Consider the following 25774-nt stretch of genomic DNA (forward strand, 5'->3'; position numbering starts at 1 on the left):
AGGTAACACGTGTATTGTCACTTTAAATTTTAAGCACTAGTACTGTGCATCTGCTGGTGTCTTTCCACCTAATGTGGGCTCATAGGATCTGCAGTTCTTAGTTTTCTGCATTGTTTGTTGTTTTCTTTTAGTTCCTTTCCATTTAGTCAATTTTTCTTTTTCATTGGTAGGCCATGTGAAGCTTTATTCTGTTCTGGGAGCAGTGAGTTATTTTTGGTTTGAATTTTACTTGACTTCCTGCAGACCACTGAGCCCTTTGCTTTTGTGTTGGTGGTTTTCCCCTCAATGTCCAAAGCAACTAGTGGCTTTAATAAGTGCATTCTGCCTGAAATTATCCTATTGTACACTGACCCACACAACTAATGTGTTCAGGGTCTTGGTCCTGAGCATCAGGACATTTCTTGTACATTCTACTCTCATATGCAGAAGTGGTCACTGAAGGCCCAGAATCATCAATTTGAGAAGTACTTCGGTACCACATCGGGGACATTGCACATAGGTGGGGATACTAAACCTGATGCTCATCCTCACTCTATACTAGACTTAGTCATCCTGTAGGGATAATCAAATGTTTTTACTAGACATCCTAGATGGAACTTAAAAGTTGTAAGTTGATAATGTAAAAACAAGTATAAGTGCCCAGATAACCACTGCAGAGACAAAGTAAAGACCCACACACACTCCCCCAGTGTTCACTGATCCCCTTATACACCCACAAAGATAGGAATAAAAAAAGTACATACCTGTCTCCAGAACATCAGCACCTGGTATAGGAAAGCGTAGCAGAGCTGAACACAAGTGTCTTAAATAGCCTGGGGGATCAGCTAGTGAGCCATAGAGAGAAGGACCCAGGCCCATAAGCCACTCTAACCACTACATATATGGTGGAATATGTGCACCCATCAAACCCTACTCTACTGCCATATAGGTGCTACCTACAACCATAAGGGCTATTGAGGTTATAGACAGGTGGGTTCTGGGAGTGTTTTGGTGGGTTCACCATAACCTATAAGAGATTTCTGGTGAGATGTTTATATGGCACCCTTTTTGTGAAGTTCACAGCAGTGTCTTCTAAGGTGCCCCACTGCTATGTTGCCATGTCTAGGTGATCTCTCCCATGCCCAAATGGTCTTGTTCTGAGCATTTGGGACTTGGACAAAATTTTGGTTGCAATGTATAAAGATGGACATTCTGGCAGTCTGGACGAGCAATAGCCTGGACATCCAAACTGACTTTAAAAAAAAAATTCTAGACGTATTTTTCGAGACTGGGAATTTTCCCACTGCCAACTTTGGGCATTTAGTGCCGCATGATCAAATTCAACGTAGACGTTTGTTTTGATTATGCCCCTCTAATACTCCCCCAGGCAGCAAGACCAGAACCCTGGATAAGTTTGGTAAACATGTATTCCAGATATCCATGCGTACTCCTTCAGACCAGCCAAAAACCTTTCAACATCTTAAGAAATTGCTAGCGACCAGGAAATTACATTACATTAATGACTTCTATTCTGCACGTACCTTGCAGTTCTGAGTGGATTACAAAAGAAACAGCTGGACACTTCCAGAAGGATTACAAAAAGATTGGAGATTACAAGAAGTTTGGAGAATTACAATTTAGGGTTTAGGATGCAGAAAAGATGACTGGGTTATTCCAGTAGATTTACAGTTCGGGGAGCTGTACAAATAGGAGATAGTGCAATTCTAGTAAATATACAATTTGGGAAGCAGTAGACATGCTTGAGGCTTTGAAGAGAAAGAATAACTGGAGATGAGGAGAGGATGGGGGGGGAATACACGGAGGGTAAAACCAGGGTTAGAGTTAAGACATCTAGATGGATTTTTTGTATAGCAAGGTTTTGATTTATTTTTTAAAAGATTTGAGGTTGCTCGTTGATATCAACAAGTTAGAGATGGTATGGTCAAGTTTCGCTGCTTGCATTGCTAGTAGGCTGTCTAACATCTTGCGCTGAGTGCCTTTGAGTGGGGGGGGGGGGTAGGTAAATGGGGTCTGGGTTCTTTGTCTAGTAGTGAAGTTTAGGTTCAGGCGGTTGTTTAGGTAAATGGGGGCTGTGCCGTTTATTGCTTTAAATAATAGTATAATTTGAATTGAATTCATGCTTGTATTGGTAACCAGTATGAGTCTAGGTAGGCTGTGGTGATGTGGTCAAATTTACTAAACGAGTAGATCAATCTGTGCAAACAGTGGTGCTTAATGTCTCAAACTCATTCATTAAGGAATTGGCCTTATCTAATGTAAAGCTTAATCCAGAAGTCCATGATTTGTCTGTATTTTCCATAATAGATACACAGTATATAATGAATAAAGTAATGGAAAAATTCAAGTGACCAAATAATAAAGTGTAAACTAACAGAAAATAGGAACACTTGTAATATATAATGTATGTGTTTATAAGCAAGGGAAAAAAGACCTCAAAATACCCCTAGAATGTGATCAATGAGTCACAACTTTTTCGGGGTGGGTATCAACACTGATCAGAAACCCTTGATTTCTTTATTATTTTATTATTTTAAATATTTTAAATACAATTTTTTGTGTATACTTTTGTGGTTTGTTTTCACTATAAGTCAAAATGTGACAATATAAAAAAAAATTTTCTTTCTTCTTATGAATGAGCATATATAAAACTAGCATCTTATATATTAAGTATTCACATGATATTTATCATATTTTAAATGTGAGATACTGAAAAAGCACTTATCTCAACAACCCGACGGAGGCCCAGCCCGTTTCGCACTGATGGGCTTCTTCAAGGGTAATGATAAAGCTTAAGATAGTGCTAGTATGGTATTCAATGTTGCTCAGAACTCTTAAACAAAAGAAGAAAAGAGAGAAAGAACACATATTTGTATTGTATTAAACAAATCATTGGATTTTTTTAAGAACAATGTTAAATATTCAAAGAATGACTACAAAAAGCACCTGTTTATTAATAGTATTATTAATTTGGACACATTTATATCGAGGTTGAGATGATATTAATCTTACTAACTAACATTTTTTGAATAAATCAAGTCTTACTTTGATGACTGTATTTAAAAACTTTTGAAAAACATATTGATGCAAATATACTTAAAGCAACCACTTTCCATTCATAAATTTGTCATTGTTTGAGTCGACATACAACTGACAACTGAAATGGCGCTTATGATTAATTAGAACGCTAAAATTCTTACTAGCCATCGTTGTCTTAATAACATCAAAAAAATGACGTAACTTGAACTGCCTGGCTGTTCTAATTTTAACCAATGAATTTATAATCAATTTGAACAAAAAGCCTGTGGTTAACGTTTTATCCAAATGGCACTCAATATATTTAACATAATTTGAATAATGTTTGCCATTCAAAAAAGCCACTACTGATTTTACCGACACAAATTTGTAACTGAGATGGCGCTCGTATTTGAATTGAACGCTAAAGTTTTTTCAACCAATGATGTCTTAGATAACGTAATGAATTCCAACATAAATTCCATCAATTAAAATGTTGGGTCATTGATCAAGTCACGAAATCACCTAGAGGAGGGGACCGCAACAGACTTCTCATGAGACGGGAGCAATTGTGGATTTCGAAATTATGCTCATTGGAACCCGATGGACTCAACAATCAGATAGACTGGCATGTTTTCTTTTGAAAAGATATTTTTTGAACACAGATATCATTCATTTCCATTGCCCATTACAAGCTGCAAAACATATGTTATCTACCTTTCAATGTTGGACATATTTATTTTTTGAATTTTGACACAAAGGTTGGCATTTTATTACATCAACAACAATCAATGAAAACCAGCTTTAATCATCTCATGACTGTTAGAAAAAAACATACTGACGCTATTGAACTTTTAAGCATGTAATTCATTTTTTGAATTTTTGACACAAAGGTTTGCTTCACTACATTAACAACAATTAATGAAAGTTAGCTTCAACCATCTTATGACTATCAGAAGCAAATATATTAGCGCTAGCAGTCTAAATTGGCGTTAGTAGTTTTGGAGTACGTCATTCACACTGATGTCATCTAAGATATGATTGGCTGAAAAAACTTCAGCGTTCAATTCAAATACGAGCGCCATTTTAGTTATGAGTTTGTGTCTGTAAAATCGGCAGTAGCTTTCAGGAATGGCAAGTATTATTCCATTTTTTAAGTGTTATTGGGGCAAAATTTTAACTAGAGGTTTCTAGTTTAAACTGTTCATAAATTACTGGCTAAAAGCATAACAGTAGTTAGTTTGAATCACGTCAGTATTTTGGATGTTATCAAGATACTGATGGCTGGCAAGAATCTTGGCGTTCCATTTAAACACAAGCGCCATTTCAATCGTCAGTTGTATGTCGACTGAATTAATAAGAAATTTACAAATGGCAAGTGGTTGCTTTAAGCGTATTTGCTTCGCCAAGTTTCTTTAAAAGTTTTAAATAGTTTTTAAAACTAGACTTTTGATTCATTTAAAATTTGGGTAAAGTACGTCATTCACATTTACGTTTTCTAAGACATGATTGGTTGAAAAAACTTTAGCGTTCAATTCAAATACGAGCGCCATCTCAGTTACAAATTTGTGTCGGTAAAATCAGTAGTGGCTTTTTTGAATGGCAAACATTATTCAAATTATGTTAAATATATTGAGTGCCATTTGGATAAAACGTTAACCACAGGCTTTTTGTTCAAATTGATTATAAATTCATTGGTTAAAATTAGAACAGCCAGGCAGTTCAAGTTACGTCATTTTTTTTATGTTATTAAGACAACGATGGCTAGTAAGAATTTTAGCGTTCTAATTAATCATAAGCGCCATTTCAGTTGTCAGTTGTATGTCGACTCAAACAATGACAAATTTATGAATGGAAAGTGGTTGCTTTAAGTATATTTGCATCAATATATTTTTCAAAAGTTTTTAAATACAGTCATCAAAGTAAGACTTGATTTATTCAAAAAATGTTAGTTAGTAAGATTAATATCATCTCAACCTCGATATAAATGTGTCCAAATTAATAATACTATTAATAAACAGGTGCTTTCTGTAGTCATTCTTTGAATATTTAACATTGTTCTTAAAAAAAATCCAATGATTTGTTTAATACAATACAAATATGTGTTCTTTCTCTCTTTTCTTCTTTTGTTTAAGAGTTCTGAGCAACATTGAATACCATACTAGCACTATCTTAAGCTTTATCATTACCCTTAAAGAAGCCCATCAGTGCGAAACGGGCTGGGCCTCCGTCGGGTTGTTGAGATAAGTGCTTTTTCAGTATCTCACATTTAAAATATGATAAATATCATGTGAATACTTAATATATAAGATGCTAGTTTTATATATGCTCATTCATAAGAAGATAGAAAAAAAATTTTTATATTGTCACATATAGTGAAAACAAATCACAAAAGTATACACAAAAAATTGTATTTAAATATTTAAAATAATAAAGAAATCAAGGGTTTTTGACCAGTGATGATACCCACCCTGAAAAAGTTGTGACTCATTGATCACATTCTAGGGGTATTTTGAGGTCTTTTTTCCCTTGCTTATAAACACATACATTATATATTACAAGTGTTCCTATTTTCTGTTAATTTTTACTACTATAACATCTTGTCTTCTGCTGGGGGTGGTCTCTATAATTGTCCTTCATACAAACACCACCCCACCTTCGAGTTTAAATGCATAGAAACATATTATCTAAATTTATCCGCAAGGATTCTTTTTCCTGCTGTAGTAATGTGTAGCCCGTCAGTACAATATAGCTTCTTGTCCTTCCATGTATTTCCCCATCCTCCTAAGTACCTAAAGCCTTCTTGATGACACCAGGCTTTGGCCTTAATCTGCCATCATGTTTCTAAGTAGCATCTGTCTTCTCTCTGTGCCTCCTATATTATTCAGTATGTTTCTCTTCCCCCTCACTAGTTAATAATTCCACTATCCAGCTTATTCCCTGTTTTTCTTCTCTTACCCCTCTGTCTACCCAACCCATGCAACAGATTACACTCGTCACACACCTCCCTGGCTGTTTATTTCTATTTTCTCCCATCTCTTATTCCCCTCCCCTTGCACACACCCCATGCAACAATATCTGCCCTCCCTTCATTGTCCACTGTCTCATCTCCCTCTGCCCCCTCCTCTAAGCTTGTCCACCATGTCACTCTTTTAGCCTTACTATTTAATTATTATACTATCGAGTTTATTTCCATTATCTCTCTTTTTACCTCTCTCCAGCGCCTTCTCCCTCCCCCAGGCTCATTATAGTTTCCTTCTGGGAATTTCCCCTCCCCATAGCTTCTGTCATTCAGTCGTCCTCCCCATGATTTTATTTCTAGCTTCTCCTTCCTACTTTTCCCCAGGAATCTCCACCATCTCCTTTCTCTCCCCTCCACATTATCTTCCGCATGTCTATCCTTCATTCAGCACACTTAATTTACAACATCTCTCCTTCTGCCCTTTCGATCTCCAGAATATCTGCTCCTTCTCTACATCATCTCTCTCCTTCCACTACCTCCCCCCTTACCCCCTAATTTGTCTACTCTTTATTTCCTCCTAGGTTGTGGCGTTTTCATCTCCTCCCCGGTTCACCCAGGGCATCAACTTCCTCTATCTCTCTCCAAACCCAACAGCCTCTATCTTGACTGTCCTTCTGCAAGGCGTCCCCCGCTCCTTCTCTGCCGAGTCCGCCCGTACCGAAAGAGACTGGCGTGTTATAGGGGGCGAGGCCGGCAGAAAGAGACCGCAGATGTCAGTGTGGGGACTCCCCGCAAAAGGACCGCGGCAATCAAAAAAAGAAGAGGCTCCCCGTTTAGGTAATCCAGGATTCGTGGGATTTTGGAAAATCCACGTTTGAACCCGGATTTTAATTACGTTAAGCGGCAATCCGGGAGATGTTGTCTTCACCTGGTTCCCTTCATGCATCCTACATCCAAGCTAAAAAAAAAAAAAAGGTCCCTTGGCGTGGCCTGGCTCTAAGCCCATCCCCTTCCTGCAGATCACCTGATTAGCTGTGTACCAAATGAGTCCGATTTCGGATTTGTATTTGTTTTTTTACAGAACCCTAAATAAGAGTTAAATTTTGCCCGTTAAGGTTGGGGTTAAGGGTGGCAGAGCGCTCTTCATGACACACCACACTTGCTACTCCAGCTGGAGCCTTGACTCAGCGTTTTCTTGCTCTTGCTTTCAAACAAAATTGCTCAGTTTAGCATTGCCGCCCTCTTCAACTTAAAGAGAGAGAGGGCGGGGCGGGCAGAGAGCGAAAGAAAAAAAAAGAACGCCGACCGTGCGTGTTCTGCTACTAGAGGTGTCGAGAACTAGCAGATCGAGGGTGAGGGGGGGCGGGCCGAGGAGCGGGAAATAAAAGGCGTCACGTGAGCGGCGTCGGCTCGTACTAGTGTCAGCTCCGGGCCGGCTTGTCTGGCGTTTGTTGCACGACGATGTGCTGTTGCGGGGGTCTCGCGCTGCTCTACCTCTTGGCCTTGGGTAGGTGTCACCCTTGTCTGCTTTGCCTGTACCCGACCTATTGGGGGGGTTTGGGTCGCGCGGCGAGACGCTTGCGCCCTCCCTTGTAGTCTTTCGCCGCTGCCGGCGATGTCACGCGCTCGAGTCCGTGCTCTGTTGTCGGGGCTGTTGCCCTGCGCGTCTGAGGGGGTTTTAGGGACTCCTCGCGCGCCTTCTTAGTTCTCGTCTTGGAGAGTGACTATGAGCTTTTTGTTCGTTTAACGTTACTTAATATCCCATGATGGCCTACTCCTCTCTCTTTTTTTTTTCTATTTTTCGTTTTTAATACTCATTAAAAGTAGTTGAAAGGCTCATAGACGGATATGACAATGAACATATATGCTTGTATATAATAAAATAAAAAAGTAGTTCCTGAGTTATAAAAGACTTTTAAAATTAACTTAGGTGCAAGCCCCTTTCTAGGGTTTCCAGATGGCGATGTTCTCTCTAGTTCCCGAAAATTCCTTGTTTTAAAGATCTAAATATGTATTTTTATTTAAAAGCACGTGGTTGACTTATTTAGTGCCCAAAACTGGTTTGTCAAGTTAACCTTATCCTTGCTGACTATTTGTGGTAAAACTATTTAAGTGGAGTAATTAGCCTAAAATTAAACGCCCATGTGTGGTCGGCAAAGAACAGGAATGGGGTGGGGGGGTCATTTCATTAGGCTGTTTTACCTGTGAGCTAAGTGTAGGACTGGCCTTGGTAACTGCTCTTGAATACATACTTAACGCTGCTGCAGAAATCGCTAGGCCAGCTTTATCCTGTCCTCATTTTATATAGCTCTGTTTATTTTTATTTGCTATACCACCTTTAACTGAGGTAAGACTAAGCCAGTGTGAAATATCCAACCCCAACCTTCAATATAGGCTGGTATCTTAATGCATTCTGCTTCATTTTTTTCAATCAAGTTCCTTATATTCAACTTGATGTATTTTATCTGTTCTGTGTATTACTTCTTTCCCTGCCATGCCGGTATTTTCTGCATTATATTGTAAATGTTTTCTGTCTTTATCTGTTTTTAAGTCCATTATTCTAATTTGTATTTTATCTGTATCTCATGTATTAGCTCACCTTGAGAACTGCTTAGAACTTTTTCAGTATGGAGATCTATAAGAATAAAATCATTATTATTAATTATTATAAATAAGGGTGTCACAAACTTCCAAGCAAGTCGGCTCCGGGCGGCTTTCCCGCAGAGGAGAGAATCCTGCATTCACCATGGACCTCATCTGGGGCAGCCTCCTTGGAGCGGCTGGGACACGGGCAGTGTGTCTGGGAGGGAATGCATGGATGGGAGAACATCGCAGGGGAGGGGACATGGGCATCCTGGGACTGTCGGCCAGAAGAAGCCCTTTCTGGATACGTCAATCGCTCCTCCTAAACTTACTTGCTCCACTTCATCACTGACGCTGACCCATTCTGCTTCTATTCCTTTCTCTCCTCTCTTCTACCTTCCAAAGTATTTAGATCAATGCTGTCTTTTTAAAATGTTTATTTTATTTTTATTTTTCCTCTAACTCTACTTTTCACTTCACTATTACCCTCCAGGTACTTTAGTTAGATTGTGAGCCTTCGGGACAGTAAGGGAATTTTCCAAGTACCTTTCTTATTTCTAATCTTAATGTATATTTTCTGTAAACCGCTTAGAACCTAACGGATGTAGCGGTATATAAGAAATAAATTACATTACATTACATATATAATATGTTTGAAGAAGTTACCAACTACCTAACTCAATGTCTCATACCTCCTATTTAAAGTGTTTTGTTTTAAAGCCTTGGAAGATCACCTTAGGGCTCCTTTTACTAAGCTATGATAGCGTTTTTAGCGGGTGCAGAATTGCCGCACATACTAGATGCTAACGCCAGCATTGAGCTGGCATTAGTTCTAGCCGCGTAGCACAGGTTTAGCATGTGCGGCAATTCTCCACGTGCTAAAAATGCTATCACAGCTTAGTAAAAGGAGCCCTTAGTGCAAGGGTCTCAAAGCCCCTCCTTGGGGGCCGCAATCCAGTCGGGTTTTCAGGATTTCCCCAATGAATATGTATGAGATCTATGTGCATGCACTGCTTTCAATGCATATTCATTGGGGAAATCCTGAAAACCCGACTGGATTGCGGCCCTCAAGGAGGGACTTTGAGATCCCTGTGAGCTGAAAAGATTATTCAGTGGAATAGAACTGCAAAGAAAAAAAAAGCAGTCTAATTCTAATTTGGTAAATCTAGGCCCTGAGAGCACTGATAGATGCCTTAAGTACCTCAAATTTGGCCTCTTCTGTCTAAAGGGCCTTGGTGGGTATTATTAAATACTGCTTCAATAGCCAGAGGATGTCTTGGTTCCAGGATAGCCTTAGCAGGCCATTATGTCTGGCACCAGCTCTGAATCCAACAAAAGTAACTAGATAGTATGTTGACTTGTACACATAAATCAGATTTAGGCCCTTTGTAAGCTTTACTATGTCATTTGTCAATCCCCTTATCTCTTATTGAGCTGTAATGGTATCTTAATACATGCATGACCTTTAAACTTGGTTTTACCATTGCTGTTCACACTTCAGCATATACATCAACCTAGTCCTGGTGTAACTGGTGCCTGTAGGTCAGATACTGTGTTGGATATGGCAATGGAAGGTAGAAAAAAAAATTTATATTTTGTGATTATAGTATGTCGGATTTGAAATATGTATCCTGTCAGAGCTGGTGTTAAGTCCTAGCTCATGCTGACTGTCTCTAACAGAGGAAAAGTCTTTTTTGTTATGTTTATACCAGGGGTGTCCAACCTTTTGGCATTGGTCGAAAAAAATGTTTCTGGGGCTGCACAAACGTGCAAACGCTGTTAAGGCACCTCAGACTTGGAATTCACTCCCGCTATACTTGAGAGGAGAAGAATTTGGAAAAATTTAAGAGCCAACTTAAGAGCTTTCTTTTTAAAGATGCGTTCAATACTTAATTGAAATGTTAATTTGCTCTTTCGTTAATTGCTCTTTTGTTTACTTTTATCTTACCTATTTATTTGTCTTTCCATTCCTGTTGTGTTTAACCTTTAATTGTTGACTCTTTCCTTTCCAAGTTTGTATTTCTACCCTACCTTCCCTATTGTATTCATGTCTTAACTTAGTTTTTTTTTGTAACTTATCCCCTTGTTAATTATGTAGGTCTATTTTATGTATATTTTAGATAATATATTTTACCAATTTGTACATCGCTTAGAATTTGGAATAGGCGATTAATCAAATAATAAATAAACTTGAAACTTGAGGGAGCCGGCAAGACGGTAAACACCCAGGGGCAGCAGAGGAAAACACTGCATCGCCTTCAACCGGGGCCGCACAAAATACTTCACTGGGCCGCATGCGGCCCTCGGGCCACAGGTTGGACACCCCTGGTTTATACCATGGTGCCAGCACGGGGTTGGAAAGGGCAAAGTGGGGTGGGTGGAAAGGCTACAAAATAAACCTGCTGGTATTTTTGAAAAGAAAAAAAAACCTGATTGGGCGGGAAAAGTGAATCAAAATAGATTCAATAGGCCAAATCAAATCAATTTTTCCCTGAATTGGGATAAATATGTAGACAAAGTTCCTTTCATTTTGGAAACCAGCTGCCAAATTTCAACATTTGAAACCTCTTTGGGGTACCGTTGAAACTCCAACAGTCCCCATATGTCTCCACTGGCCCTACCAAAAGAAACAGGTTTTAAAGAAGTATTGGGGGAACTTTCAACCCCATAAGATCTAAAGTCATGTTACTATGTCTAGAAGAACAGCATTCAATTGGATTCCTCTTGAGAGGGATAAGTTGGATTATGTTAAGACAATCTCTCCCCCAGCCACATCTACACCAATCACGGAGCTAGTAGTAGCTGAGGGTAAATCCGAAATGGTATTGGGTGGCTCAGGCAGAGATTGGTCCAGGTGTATTACTTCCAAAGCCAAGTTCAAAATTTTATCAGAGCTCCATCAAACCCGATATTGTAGCATAATTTGCCCATGGGGCCTTGACCTTTTTTTTTTTTTCTCTCTTCCTTAACCTGGGAAGTAATCTTCATTACCACTTTCCTCTTGGCCATGATATATAAAGCAAGGAAAAGCACAGTATCCAAGATCTATATCCAGTAAATATCTCGCCATATCCCCTCAGCTGGATTCCTCAGTTGGCTCCAAAGGGCCACACCCTTTTGGCTACACCCTCAGGCCACATTTTGCAGCAGAGCGTGGTTTTGAAGGGGAGTTGATATCTCTGATATCAAATGCTGATGTTGTAGTTCCACCTTCTAGCTTAGAACCTCTCTTCCAGCCCCTCTCTCCTATACATATATGTATTTTGTTAATTTTGTGCGCTACTGAATTGACGCTTGAGGCAGGCAAATCTTTTGCCGAAAGTGTTGGGTCCTTGGCATGTAATTTGTTTGTGGACTTATGCAATAAACTTGTCGTCTGGTTGTTCTCCAAGTCCATTGTGCAGCCCTAATCTTCTACAATAGATCACTTATCCTCCTTTGCACCAGATAACAAAAAAGTCTTAGCTTATGAGCCCACTAGGAACAGAGAAAGTACCTGCATATATGCACTACACTATAGAAATTAGTAGTAGTAACCTCTTGGGGCTGAATTTTGCACTACAGTTACTTCTCCCTTAAATGGCCACACCGAGCTGCTAAGGGGAAGATGTTTAGGGTAGGTGGAGGTTGGGAGAAAGCTGGTGTAACACTTTAAGATAAACAGACACAGTACTTAAGATTTTACCAGGGTCCACAAGCTCAAATTTCTGACTGTCTTCACCTACTAATCTGCTGAAGGTTTGCCATGTAGATTAACTGCCTAATAGTGCAAGGGAAGTTACTTAACCCCCTCCCATTGCCCCAGGTACAAACATTAGATTATAAGACATCTGGGGACAGGCAATACCTAGCATAGCTGAATGTAACTTGCCTTGAGGTAGTACTGAAAGGGCATGTATTCATTCCAAATACAATTTAATGACATAAAGGCATACAAAATAATTTTATGTGTTTTTACTGTTTAATTTTAGGGTTTTTGCAGTCTAGAGCTCTGCAAGTTGAAGTGAAAGATGATGCCAATAAGACCTGCATATACGCTACCTTGATGGTAAACTTCACGGTATCTTATGAGACAAATGCAAGTGAGGTACGTAAACATCTTTTAATCCATTTTTGAGATTTTTGCTTGCTTGAATATTGCGATCTGCTAGAGCACAAGGTCATCCAAACACTTTCTAGCTAATGTAGGCTGGGGTTTCATGCTAGATGCTTGGGCTCTTGGCGCTGTAGCATAAAGAAATGCAAACTAGATCCTCATGTAGTGCAGTGGTTAAAGCAAAAAGAGAACAAGTGGGGAGTGGGATAGAACACGTCAACCTTGGGACAAAAAATCTTATTTCTATAAATCTATAATAATAAAACCCTAGAGTGCGCATGCGCTCTTGAAACTTCATGATTCCTGGCGCCGTGAGGTGTGCTTCTGTGCCAGTCCTCACGGCGCCTACGGTAGCTGGAGGCGCGTCATTGTGCAGCTCTTTCAATGGCGCCCGGCGACGACTCCCTTACAGTCGAGTCCAGAGGCTGCCGACCCCTTGGTACCCCCTGGGCATTGCCTGACCTGCTGGACGCTTCATGTGTTCCGCAGTACAGAGGCAGGAGCGTGGAGATCGGGTCCGGGGAAGAGGAAGGTTTGTTGTTGTGCACTGAAAGGGTAAGGGAGCCGGCCAGAAACAAACATGCTGCTGCACAGAGAAGTGGGGTGGGGGGGAGAGAAATGCTGCTGCACAGGAAATGGAGGGGGGAGGGAAATGCTGCGGCTACACAGGGAAGGGTGGGAGGGAAATGCAGCTGCTGCACAGGGTGGTGGGGGAGGGGAGGGAAATGCTGCTGCTGCACAGGGTGGTGGGGGAGGGGAGGGAAATGCTGCTGCTGCACAGGGAAGTTGGGGTGGGGGAGAGGGAAAGGGGGCCTGGGAACAAACTTGATTTGCTTTAGGGGGGAGGGGTGTGCTGGGGGGCAGGGAGCAATCTTGGTTTGCTTTGGGGGGGGAGTCAGAAGGGGGCCAGGGAGAGAGACAGACAGACAAAGGGGGCCAGGGAGAGCCACAGACAGAACGAATGACAGACAGACACACAGCGTCCAAGGAGAGAGAGACAAAGAAAACAAAACAGACAGACATCTGCTCTAGCACCCGTTAATGTAACGGGCTTAAAGACTAGTTAAAAATAAATACAAAAACACACGAATAAAAACACAATGTATAAGTCCTATGAAAGTGATTGGAAAGGATCCAGCTGAGAGAACTAAAGATTGTTTGTCTCAGGGTTGTTTTTGTTGGATTTTAGGTGGGGTTTCTGGTCCCTTTGTTCTATATTTGCAGTGATTAAAGCTACAGCCTCGGCACCCTGCAGTTGTAGGTTCAAACCCTGCACTTTTCTTGCGACTCTGGGCAAGTCACTTGATCCTCCACTGCCCCAGGTACATTAGATTTTGAGCCCACTGGGACAGATGGGAAAATTGCTTGAGTACCTATATGTAAAACACTTTGAATGTGGTTGTGTAACTACAAAAAGGCAGTTTATAAGTCCTAATCCCTTTCTATGATGTCATAATGCCTCATTCCACCAATAAAAGCCATTATCATCAGTGATGTCACAATGGCTTCATTGTTCTATACTTAAACTAAACTAAACTAAACCTTAGGTTTTTATACCGCACCATCTCCATGGTCGTGGAGCTCGGCACGGTTTACAGGGATTGTAATAAGAAAGGAACTACAGGGAAAGGGTTAGATGTAGATCGGAGGGGAGAAGAATGTTAGAGAGCAAGGATGTCAGAGAGGGGAGAAGTTAGATTTTAGAGAAAAGCCAGGTTTTCAGGTGTTTGCAGAAGGGTTGGAGAGCACTCGGGTTCCGAAGGGGAGAGGTGAGGTTATTCCAGAGCTCGGTGAATCTGAAGAGGAGGAAAGTCCCCAGTTTTCCTGGGTGGGAAATGCCTTTTAGTGAGGGGAAGGATAGTTTCGATTTTTGGGAAGGTCTGGGGGTACTAAGATTCGAGGAGTTCCAGGAAAGAGGAATTAATGGAGGAAGGATGCCGTGGAGGATCTTGAAGGTTAGGTTGATGCATTTGAAATGGACTCTGGAAGTTATTGGAAGCCAGTGAAGCTTGGAAAGGAGTGGTGAGACGTGATCGAATTTACTTTTAGAAAAGATAAGCTTGGCCGCGGCATTTTGGATCCGCTGGAGTCTGTGGAGGTTTTTCTTCGTTAGGCATATGAAGATGGAATTGCAATAGTCCAGCCTGGAGAGGATGATGGATTGGACGAGCACGGCAAAATGATTTTGATGGAAACAGGATCTTACTGACCTCAGCATGTGAAGGCTGAAATAGCATTTTTTTACCAGGGAGTTGAGGTGGTCATTGAAGGACAGTGTAGAATCAATGATGACGCCCAGGACCTTTCTGGAGAATTCAAGCTGCAGAGAGGAGCTGGAAGGCAGTGGGATTGAGGGGGGTAATTGAGCTAATTTTGGGCCGAGCCAAAGTAGTTTTGTCTTGGATTCGTTCAATTTCATTTGGACGGAGTGGGCCCAAGATTGGAGGCTTGAGATACAGGAGGATATGTTCGATGGGAGATCGGTGAGGTTCGAGTCGGTCTCGAGAAGGACAAGGATGTCATCAGCATAGGTGTAAATTGTTTCAAGGGGGGATAGGTGGAGGAGTTTTAGGGAGGACATATAAATGTTGAAGAGGATAGGAGAAAGAGGTGAACCTTGCGGGACTCCACAGATTGGTGTCCAAGGGGAGGAAGAGGTACCATTCATGTTGACAATGTAGGAGCGGGAACGAAGGAATTTTGAGAACCATTCAAGGACAGTGGAGGTGATGCCAATCTCGGAGAGTTGATAAAGTAGAATGTCGTGATGAACGACGTCGAAAGCGGCAGAGAGGTCAAATTGCAAGAGGACAGCGAACTTGTTGCGGGAGTGAAGTTGTTGGACCTTGGAGATTAGGGAGGTCAGTAGGGATTCGGTGCTGTAATTGGGACGAAAGCCGTGTTAATGGGTCACTTCTGATATTGCACTGGAGGAGAGTGTGGCACAGTGGTTAGAGCTACAGCCTCGGCACCCTGAGGTTGTGGGCTCAAACCCCACACTGCTCCCTGTGACCTTGTGCAAGTTACTTAATCCTGTGCTTCCCCAGGTACATTAGATAGATTGTGAGCCCACCGATAGCTTGAGTACCTGTATGTGAAACGCTTTGAATGTGGTTGTGTAACTACAAAAAGGCAGTCTTCAAGTCCCTATCCCTTATCCCATTCTGTGGCAGTTGGGCACCAAAGCAGTGGTCTCTGCCAGCTAACAAGCTATGCTGTGGGCTTCGGAGGCAGAGATCAAAAGTTCCCTCTAACTTCTGCTAGATCTGGTAAACTATCCAGGGAGTGAAGTTGGTCCTAATTAATCTTGAAAATAGGGTTTTTTTTAGAGTTCTAAACTGTTTGGGTTGTTGGGTTTGTTTTTTTTTGTTTGTTTTACCACCGCTGTAGAAAAACATGTCCTTCACCTTACCCAATGACGTGACACTGGACAAGAGCATATGTGGCAATGAATCTGTTGGTTCTCTGCTGTGGCTGCACTTTGGATCTGGACATTCGTGGAGCCTCAACTTCACCAGAAATGCCACAGCTTACAGAGGAAGCGCCATCAAGTTCACATATAACCTCAGTGACTCTAATCTGTTCCCAGATGCTAAAAGAAATGGTAATGTATTTCAAAACTCTTTTTAATTGTGGAAGAGCATTAACTGTTAGAAGCAGTCACTTTTCAGGACTAAGCACTTCTCTCCACCCCTCTTCTAAACTTGTGTTTTTGCAGCAGTGATAAAGCCAGGCTAGCTCTGGCCAGCCCAGGCCATGCCATATCCTGCATTAGCAGGAAGTTGTCCACCCACCCAACGTTGGTTGAAGCTTGGTTTTGTCACTGCTTCAAGACATGTAGTGCCCACTTTGGCATCTCCTAGTCTTCAAAACATACATCAAATGTCGTTGAATGATGTTGGGGTTTCTTTTTTATCTCCCCTCCCAATTGACATTGGCTGCCGGGATAGGTGGTCCTGTGACCTTCTAAGCTTACCAGTAGCTATGGCCCTGTTCTGATTGTTATGTTCTTCAATTATATACTGCAACACTATGAAGCTCTATGTGGTTTACAAAAGATGTGATGTACAATTGAATAAACAGAATCCGTTACCCAGATACTTAACAGATACTCTTTACTGGTACTTCCTGTATATCCATACCCCTTCAGTTTCTTTTTTCAATTACATAATTCCATCCTCTATAATGGCCCTGGTATAGCAGGTTCATGGTTCAGCAGAACCATGAACCTGCTATACCAGAAAGCTGCTCTGCTTGATATTCATGAACTTGGAGGTAAAGCAGTAAAAAGCAATAGCACCTTGGTCAAATGGGAACTGTTCCGTTTAGGGCCTTGGTCTTCATTACCAGTCCTCAGGGGCTACTAATGGGTCAGGTTTGCATATCCCTAATAAATATGCATGATTTGCCTATCTTTCCCCCCACTCCACTCTCTAAATTCTCATGCATATGAGAAATATCCTGAAGACCTGATGTCTTGGCAGCTCTCAGAATGGTGAGTAAGATCAAAGTTCTAGGAGCATGGAGATGATCACTATTCATACAACACTTGTTCTTCCTTTGGAAGTTGGTCTTATACAGAAAGAAAATATGGGTCTCCTTCATTCCACTTTGGCACAATCATGTTTTGTACATATGTTTTTCAAGAAGGGAAAGCTAAACTTTTACACCATCTCTTAATCAGTGTTGTGGAAAATGACAAGTGTCCTAAATCACATCTTATCACTATAGCTCAATATTTAATTTTGGGAGGCTTAAATACTGAGATTATGGATGTCCCTTTAAAGTACTGACCAGGCAGCTGCTTAACCTGGTCAGGGTGACTGGAGGAAACTATACAGGGTGAGCATCCTCTCCTAGGAGAGAAGGCTCTTAGCCTGCACTTACACATTGATTTAGACAGTATAAAATAATGACTCTGTAAAATGATGACACTGTATCAGATTTATTAATAAAATACTTACAATTTTGTTATGTGTATTAGTGTAAATGGCCCTTGTCTCCTGTCTATATGCTCAAGTCTAACTTTCATGCTTACATTTATAGCTCTCTTTACATCACATCTTGGATAATTAATTTGTAATCCGCCTTGAACTGCAAAGTAATGGCGGAATAGAAATCCCTAAAGTAATGTAATGTAATTTTAATGTTGCATAATTGGGTAACACAATAGCAAGACTGATCACATGGTCTTAGCTAAAAGCCAGCAGTTGGAAAACAGCATAAACATCTGTTCCTTTAAAATTATATGCACACTTAATATAAGCATTTAATTCTTATCCCTTATTTCATCTTACCCTGAAATCTTAATGCTTCCATTTACATTACAAACTTGGTACATATCACATCTTTCTGTTAGAATGTTAGTATACATACACACACACAATTCTTATCCCTTTTAACAAACACTGTTTCTTCAATCAACAGTTTTGTTTACCTTTCTGAAGCATGATATAGCATGAATCTTTCTACCTTAAACTTTTTTTAATTTATAATTTTTCTTAACTAAATATGAATCTTGTTTCAAATTTCAATGTTGGTTCTTCCTACATATAACTCACAATGTAATTAAGACCTTCAACACTAGATGGCAGTAGTAGTCTTCACAGTATATTCTGTTTTTCTTGTTTGTCCTTTTGACCCTTATGAAAACCATGCTGTTAACCACTAACTTGTCTGTTCATATTGGGGAAATATCTCTAAAGGAACATCTGGACCTTACTGCTCTTTTAGCAAATGACCCTAACCATATTTTATGGAACCTTTCCTTTCAGCAGCTTACTGGTTCTGTAAAACTCATTTTGTATTGAAAGTAAGCAGGACACTTGTGATGAATTATCTTAACAATTTCGTGTAATTCCTAGGCCTTCACAATACAATCTTTTTTTGTATACCGCCAATACCTCCATGAAGCTCAGTGGTTTACATAAGTAATTATGATGATACAAATTAAAAAACTAGTGTTACAATATTTAGGAATTATTAGTAATAAAATCATTAAATAGTTGTCTTTAGGTCTTTTTTGAAACATTTTAAAATTAGATTGCTGGTTATTATTAGTTGGTAATGCTTTCCTCAGTTTTGCTACTTGATATGCCCATATGCAGTTAAAAGTTCTATTGTATCTAATGTTCCTAATGACCGGATACCGAAAAGTATCAATGTTTCTTAGGTTCAAAGATGGATTATTAGAAAATTTAGTATGTGGTATATAATCAGGAGTTTCTCCAAACCGTATTTTAAATAAATACAATAGAACTTATAAAAGTATTCTCCCTTCTATAGGAAGCCAGTGTAATTCACGTAAATAAGGTGTAATCTTGTCACTTTTTTAAATCTGAAGATTAATCTAATGGCTGTATTCTGAAGTGTTTGTAGTTTTTATTATAAATTTAGGGCAATCTAAAAAGGTACTATTGCAGTAGTCCAGTTGAGACAAAATTAAAGATTGTACTAATATGTGGAATTGATGATCTAAGTACTTTCCAATCCTTCTACGTTTCCAGACCTTAGCTCCACTTCTGCTTTAGTATTTTTCCTTGATATCACATGTTTAAATAGTATTTTGTAGTAACACAGGCCAAGTGTGTGTGTTAAAATTTCTTCCTTTACTTCACTGTTGAAATATCGTGGATAACTTTCGGGGTCGGCTTTGACTTGCCCTGTGCCTTGTAGCTTCCCCAGACCTTACCTGGTGGTCTAGCGGCGACACGGGGCAGGATCGATCGTCCTATGCTCCTGCCCCGTGCATCTAAATGGCTGCTGTGAGTTCCCGTAGTACTCTCGAGATGATCAATCCCGCTAGACCACTGGGGAAGGTCCAGGATGCAGCGTTCCTAAAAAAAAATTGCAAATAACTGAAACCGCTGATTCAGAAGGGGTACTGTACTACTATAGAATGACACAGGGACAAATTTTTCCTGTCCCTGCAAGTTCTTTCCCTGTCCCCGCCCCATTCCTGCAAGCTCCTTCCTCATCTGCACAAGCCTCAAACACTTTAAAATCAGAGTTTGAGGCTTGTGTGGTTAACACAGAGCTTACAGGAATAGGACAGAGATAGCGACAAATCTCGCAGGAACGGGGCGGGAAAAATAGAATTCCTAGGGGAACAAATTTTGTCCCCATGTCATTCTCTACTATTAAATACTTAAGGTGATAGAATTTCCACCAGACTTTCTGAAGCTTATGCACCCAGGTTAGACTATGCGGGAAACATTGCATTCCTCACCACCCCAACACATGAGATGCTGAGGCTGGTGGATACTCTAAAGTGATCCTATAATCTTAGTGATGGGTTTAGCTAGCCAACACCCAACTCAACACATGGTGACATTGGTAGCATATTGCTGATAAATTACCACATCTCTGAGAAGGGGTTAAAGGTTTTGTCCTTTACTAGCAGAAGTTAACTGGTCAATCACTTAGTGCTACCGTTAGCATCCATAGGCTGAACTACTTTTGAAGGTATAAACCACCTGCTGGGTTTTGAGATTTACTTTTCCAAACATGCAATAGAAATATTACTTAATAGTTATGCTTAGTCCACTGTGGACAGCTGACTGCTTAGGAGTTTCCTGGTCAGGATTGGGGAAAACACTGCTCTCTAACATGTATCACCATGTAACACACCATTTCAGTAACTGCTTTTTCTGCTGTGCTTTCACGCTGCTTATATGGCTTGTAATATGCATCATTCTCTTTGTTTTTCTAGGCACAATCACCACAGTTAGTAATGTTGAACTGCCCCCTCCAGTCCCTTTGAACACTATGTACACGTGCAACAGTGAGGATGTTGTAATAGCAACAGATGTTGTACAGAGACTTTGGGGTGTGAGACTTCAGGCATTTGTGGTGAACGGCACCCTCAGCAGTAATGGTAAGAAGCCTTTTGAGACTAGGAAAGACAGATGGCAGAGTTTTTTAACCTGTTGCTGCTTGAGTGAGCTGGGAGTTGCTTAGCAAAACTTTCACACCCCACCCACACCTAATTCCATTCTAAATGCAAGAACCATAACGTCAGTTACCTTCCTATGTAGCCACCCCTCCCCTATGTCTCCTGTGTTTTGATTACTACTTCTGGAATGTGAATTTAATTCATACTGTCGCTTTGCTTTTTTTTTTTTTTTTTTTTTTTTTAAAGCATCTCAATGTGAAGCTGATGCACCTGTTACTCCAGTAGTACCAGTAAGTACCACATATACACCAACTGCAGCACCTACAATAGATGAACCTATAACCGGCAACTACTCCATCAGCAGTGGGAGCCTAGTGTGTCTTCTGGCCACCATGGGACTACAGCTCAATGTCTCCCAGACTTCAAACAAGGTATGTTGGGTGGGGGAAATGAATTGAAATAAGCTTCTGCTCAATGTGTATGACCTTCTGTAGGCATGCCTTAAGCCAAGAATAGGCAACTCTGGACCCATAGATGGGACTTATACTGCTTTTTCTGTATGACTTACGCAATCAAAGCAGTTTACATATTACCATATTTTTCGCTCCATAAGATGCACTTTTTTCCCCATCCAAAAGTGTGTGGAAATCTCGGTGCGTCTTATGTAGCGAAGGTACAAAAAAAAAAAATTTACCCTCCCCATACCATTTAAGAACACCCTCCCGCCACCGCACCTTTATAAAACACCCCACCCACTGTGCTGCTACCGCATGCCCGCTGCACCTTTGTAAAACACCCCACGCCCAACGCCACTGCACCTTTTTAAAACTCAAACCCCCCGCTTTCCACCATATTACCTTGTTACAAATAACCTGGTGGTCCAGTGTGATCCCTCCCTTGCTAGCTGTCTCATCCTATTTCCCAGCCAGTGGTGCACAGGTCAGAAGAGTACGGAGGTCAGGCGCAAAGCTTTCTGCACTCTCACTTGGGCCCGCGCTGCTTTCTGAATGGTTGCAGTCGGTTCTCGAGTCCCGCCACTAGGCCGGCTACTTGACCTTTCCCTGCCCAGCCTGTGCCCTGTTCCAGCCTACCACTAGACCACCAGAGGGGGGACATGGTGCAGAGCCTGGCAGGGAGAAGGGGACAGGGTGCAGAGCCTGGCAGGGAGAATTTGGTTCAGAATGTTTGTTTTTGTTTTTTTCCTCCTCTAAATCTAGGGTGCGTCTTATGGAGCAAAAAAATATGGTAGATAATTTTTTTGTACTTGGGGCAATGAAGTAAGTGTCTTTCCCAGAGTCACAAGGAGCTGCAGTGGGAATCACTCACAGCCTTGATGGGAGGGGGGGTTGCCAGGTACTTGTGACCTGGATTGGCCACTGAAGATGGGAGGAAGGACTCTGAGGACAGGAAGATTGGGCTATTTGGACCATTTGTCTGATCCAGTAAAGCTTATTACATTCTCCTCCCACTAGGCCACTCCATGCACTCCTGCATGTTAATTGTGGGAGAGCCTGAAAACCTGACCTACCTGGGGCTCAGACTGGTGTTGACTACCATTGCCTTAAACGAGCCTACAAGTCCTGGCAGAGTTTCTCTAGGAGCTGTAGATGGTTACAAGAGTATGCATTGGAGTTCATGACCACCGACACTTTCATATTATGCAGCAGCTAGTTCTGGTCATTTGGATCAGAAGTCATAGAAACATGATGGCAGGTGAAGGCTAAATGGCCCATCTAGTCTGCCCATCTGCCTTGAAGGCAAAAGGGTGGCCGGGGGGGATGTTAATGGAAACTCTTGGGTATCACAGCTAGCCATAGAAACATGACGGTAGATGAAGGCCAAATGGCCCATTTAGTTTGCTTTGAAGGCAAAAGGTGGCCGGGGGGGATGTTAATGGAAACTCTTGGGTATCACAGCTAGCCATAGAAACATGACGGCAGATGAAGGCCAAATGGCCCATTTAGTCTGCCTTGAAGGCAAAAGGGTGGCCGAGGGAGGATGTTAATGGAAACTCTTGGGTATCACAGCTAGCCATAGAAACATGACGGCAGATGAAGGCCAAATGGCCTATCGAGTCTGCCCATCTGCCTTGAAGGCAAAAGGGTGGCCAGGGGAGATGTTAATGGAAACTTTTGGGTATCGCAGCTAAGAAATCAGGTTTCCTGGTAGTCAAGAATTTGGGAACTGGGTTGAAAATCCCTGTGCTCATAGACGGTGCAGAGCACCAAGCAAGCTGGGTTTTCAAGATATCCATAACGAATATATTTACAAGATATTTGCATACAATCTCATGCATATTTGTGGCTGTCTTGAAAACCCAGCTGGCTTGGTGTGTCAAAGGCATGTGTTAATCCCTGGTCGAGCCATATCTTATTTATGCCCTTGACAGTCCTCGGATCGGTGGCTTCATTAATCAAATGGGTAGCCTATGTACCCTCCAAATAACCTTTGCTTCTTTGTATTGACAATTTTAGTCATATCTTTCAGACTTCTTGGATTACCATCAACATTGATCCCAGTAACACCTATGTCACAGGAACATGTGACAATAAAACGGCCACCCTGAGATTGAACAGCAGCAACAGATTTCTCAGCTTTGTTTTTGTAGTGGTAAGTAATGCATGTTGAGCTGCAGATGTGTTAGGAGGGGAGTTCTTGACCTTCCCAAAGCTATAATTCAAAACTTTGAAAAACTTGCACATTTTATTTCAAATATCTATTTATTGATCAAACAGAGCAACAAATGGAACAGTCAGGTAATCTGCTTGAACAAATCATATTAGAAGGCCAAATCTTCCCCACACACCCAGAAAGCAAACAAAACAATTAATTAATTTTTTTTTTTTTTTGTTATTTGAGAAGGAGGTGAGACATAGGGAACAATAACATCAGAGAACAAATAGTGGCACTTGGTTAGAGATTCAGTACATTACTATGAGCCTATGCTGTTAAGAGACCAATAAGGCTCCCAGACAGTCTGAACCTGGAGGCCCTTTACAGAATCCATGTTGCACATCTATGCGTTCTATCTTCAATTGAAGCATCAGCGCATACTTTGTGCAGTTTAAAACATGACTTCACTAGCATGACTTCTAGAGAGGGGTTGACTTTCATGACTTCTAGAGAGGGGTTGACTTTCTCTGGTTTCATTAAATCATCTGAAATTATTTGGGCTCTTGGGGGCCCCTCATTCAGAAGGCATGTTAAGGCCCAATGTGTAATGTGTGCTTAAATAGTTTTATATATAGCCAGTTGAAGCCAACATATTTTGGTGCAGGGGAAGTTGGTTTTTGGGTTTGTTTGGTTTTTTTGGTAAGATCATGATTTGCCCTTACTTTAAACTACATTTGTTCAGGATTTTATTTTAGCTAAAAATTTATACTGTAGTCACACTGTACTATGTTAGGTGAATCTTGCTTTCATCTCCCCTCAGCCTCATCTTACTCTCCCTAGCTTAGCATTACAACCTCGCCCTTTTTAGGGCTCTACCATCATTGGATGCCAGACTTTTTAGCAATCTGGAGCTTGGTAATTCTTCCAGTCCTAGTCGATCTTATTTGACAAGGGATATACTTATTTATTCTACCCTCTATCACAGAATGTCCCTTGGTCTGATCAAATATTTAATTTCCTACCCCTGAGGAGCATCTTAAGATCCTAGGAAGCATTCACAATGGAGAAGACCCTAAGAAGGGTCACAACAAAAAAGCAAGAAGTTGCACCAGGCAAGATGAGCCCCATTGGAGGACTTATGGCTTGCTGTGATTTAAACAGTAGCACAATGTAGACAGATGGGCTTCTTTTGTGCCTTTTCAGTGAGCTACAGAATTCTTCCCATGCTTTGAGACTGCCATATTCTGACACTTGCAGGCTTGGGTCAAAATAGTCTGGGTTCAATCAGTTCTCCATTCTGACTGAACTGATCTGGGGTTCATCTCTCCATAGCCAGATCCTTGCTCTGTTGAGCCAGGGAAGGTAGAGTTTCAAGTCCCACTGTCGATCCTTGTCTGGGCAGTCGTACCCAAGGCATTGGAAGATTAACTTACTCTAAACCAGGGATCTCAAAGTCCCTCCTTGAGGGCTGCAATCCAGTCAGGTTTTCAGGATTTCCCCAATGAATATGCATTGAATGCAGTACATGCACATGGATCTCATGCATATTCATTGGGGAAATCCTGAAAACCTGACTGGATTGCGGCCCTCAAGGAGGGACTTTGAGACCCCTGCTCTAAACCCTTCAGAGATGGGGCAATAACATTACTTGAATGATTCACCTTCAGTTACATTTAGCTTACATATTTTTCATAGTAAATCCTCCATAAATGACCCAGCCTTTTTTTTTTTTTTTTTTTTTTTTTAAGAGTAGCCCTGTGCTTGATGCAACATCTTCAGCATCTGTGTATGTTAATCTAAAACAGGTTAAAAGGTAGGAAGTATAAACTCACAAATATTTACTGGGCTTGAGCTCATGATCCTTAGCCCACATTGGCAACCATGACTTGCACAGCTATAGGTAATTTTGTAATGTCCAACCAGATTTTATTCCCCTGTTTGGAATAAGTGGGGGGGGGGGATGGAATTCTACAGGGCAGTGGCTAAGAATCGGTGCATAGCTGAATTAGGTCATGTCCCATTTTTGACTCGCAGCAACACCAACACCTTAGTGGCTTTAATTGAGCAATCGTATTTGCTAAGTTAGGCAGTGCTTTACGTGGGGTATGCTTCTTCTCTTCTTGGGGCTGTTATGGTTGTTGCCTCTTGGGATGAAGAATGTCTTATTCCCTGCTTTGAGAAAGGCAGATACTGTATTAGATATTAATCTGAGCAATCAACTATACAAAGTACCACATAAGGAACATGGTAACCCAAAAATTCCTTTATTTTTTTTTTCCCCCCTTCTGTTTTTGTTTCTCTATTTTTCATGCTTCTCTATTTTCTTTCTCTTACCCTTGGGACTATGAGTCCAAGTTCCTTGGGGAGGTACACTTAAGCATTGCTTTTGGTTGTTGTGGAAAGCTTGGGATGAGGGGCTGGGGGGGGGGGGTTGATATGGGAATAAGTTGTTTTCCAGTTTGTATGATATTGTGGTTTGTATTTTCCAAATTTAATTTAAAAAAAAATATATCAACAAACTACCACATAAGACACATGCTGAGAGCAACCTGATAAGGGAGTTGTGGCTTTTAAGCTGTATCTTATGGGCCTGACAGAGCTGTAACACTGAGTT

The 25774-nt window shown here is 41.1% G+C and overlaps 2 protein-coding genes across 6 annotated transcripts in view; one reads left to right on the forward strand and one right to left on the reverse strand.

Moving 5' to 3' along the window:
- Window positions 1-7346: 7346 nt before the first annotated feature.
- Window positions 7347-25774, forward strand: part of LAMP2 (lysosomal associated membrane protein 2) — a 33764-nt gene continuing 15336 nt past the window's right edge. For 3 of the 4 annotated variants that reach the window (XM_033944648.1, XM_033944644.1, XM_033944645.1), the window contains exons 1-6: window positions 7347-7481; window positions 12529-12644; window positions 16044-16257; window positions 20365-20529; window positions 20794-20978; window positions 23035-23157. In XM_033944648.1, coding sequence (XP_033800539.1) covers window positions 7436-7481; window positions 12529-12644; window positions 16044-16257; window positions 20365-20529; window positions 20794-20978; window positions 23035-23157 — 849 coding nt within the window. In that variant the 5' untranslated portion in view covers window positions 7347-7435. Of the gene's footprint in view, window positions 7482-8168; window positions 8322-12528; window positions 12645-16043; window positions 16258-20364; window positions 20530-20793; window positions 20979-23034; window positions 23158-25774 lie in introns of those variants that run through there. The other variant, XM_033944646.1, reaches the window with a different exon arrangement.
- The window catches only part of ATP1B4 (ATPase Na+/K+ transporting family member beta 4), a 103577-nt gene continuing 95382 nt past the window's right edge, over window positions 17580-25774 (reverse strand). Inside the window, exon 9 of one of the 2 annotated variants that reach the window (XM_033944651.1) lies at window positions 17580-19489. In XM_033944651.1, coding sequence (XP_033800542.1) covers window positions 19262-19489 — 228 coding nt within the window. In that variant the 3' untranslated portion in view covers window positions 17580-19261. The remainder of the gene's footprint in view (window positions 19490-25774) is intronic. The other variant, XM_033944649.1, reaches the window with a different exon arrangement.

Source organism: Geotrypetes seraphini, chromosome 5 (genome assembly GCF_902459505.1).
Source record: "Geotrypetes seraphini chromosome 5, aGeoSer1.1, whole genome shotgun sequence".
Taxonomy (NCBI): Eukaryota; Metazoa; Chordata; class Amphibia; order Gymnophiona; family Dermophiidae; genus Geotrypetes; species Geotrypetes seraphini.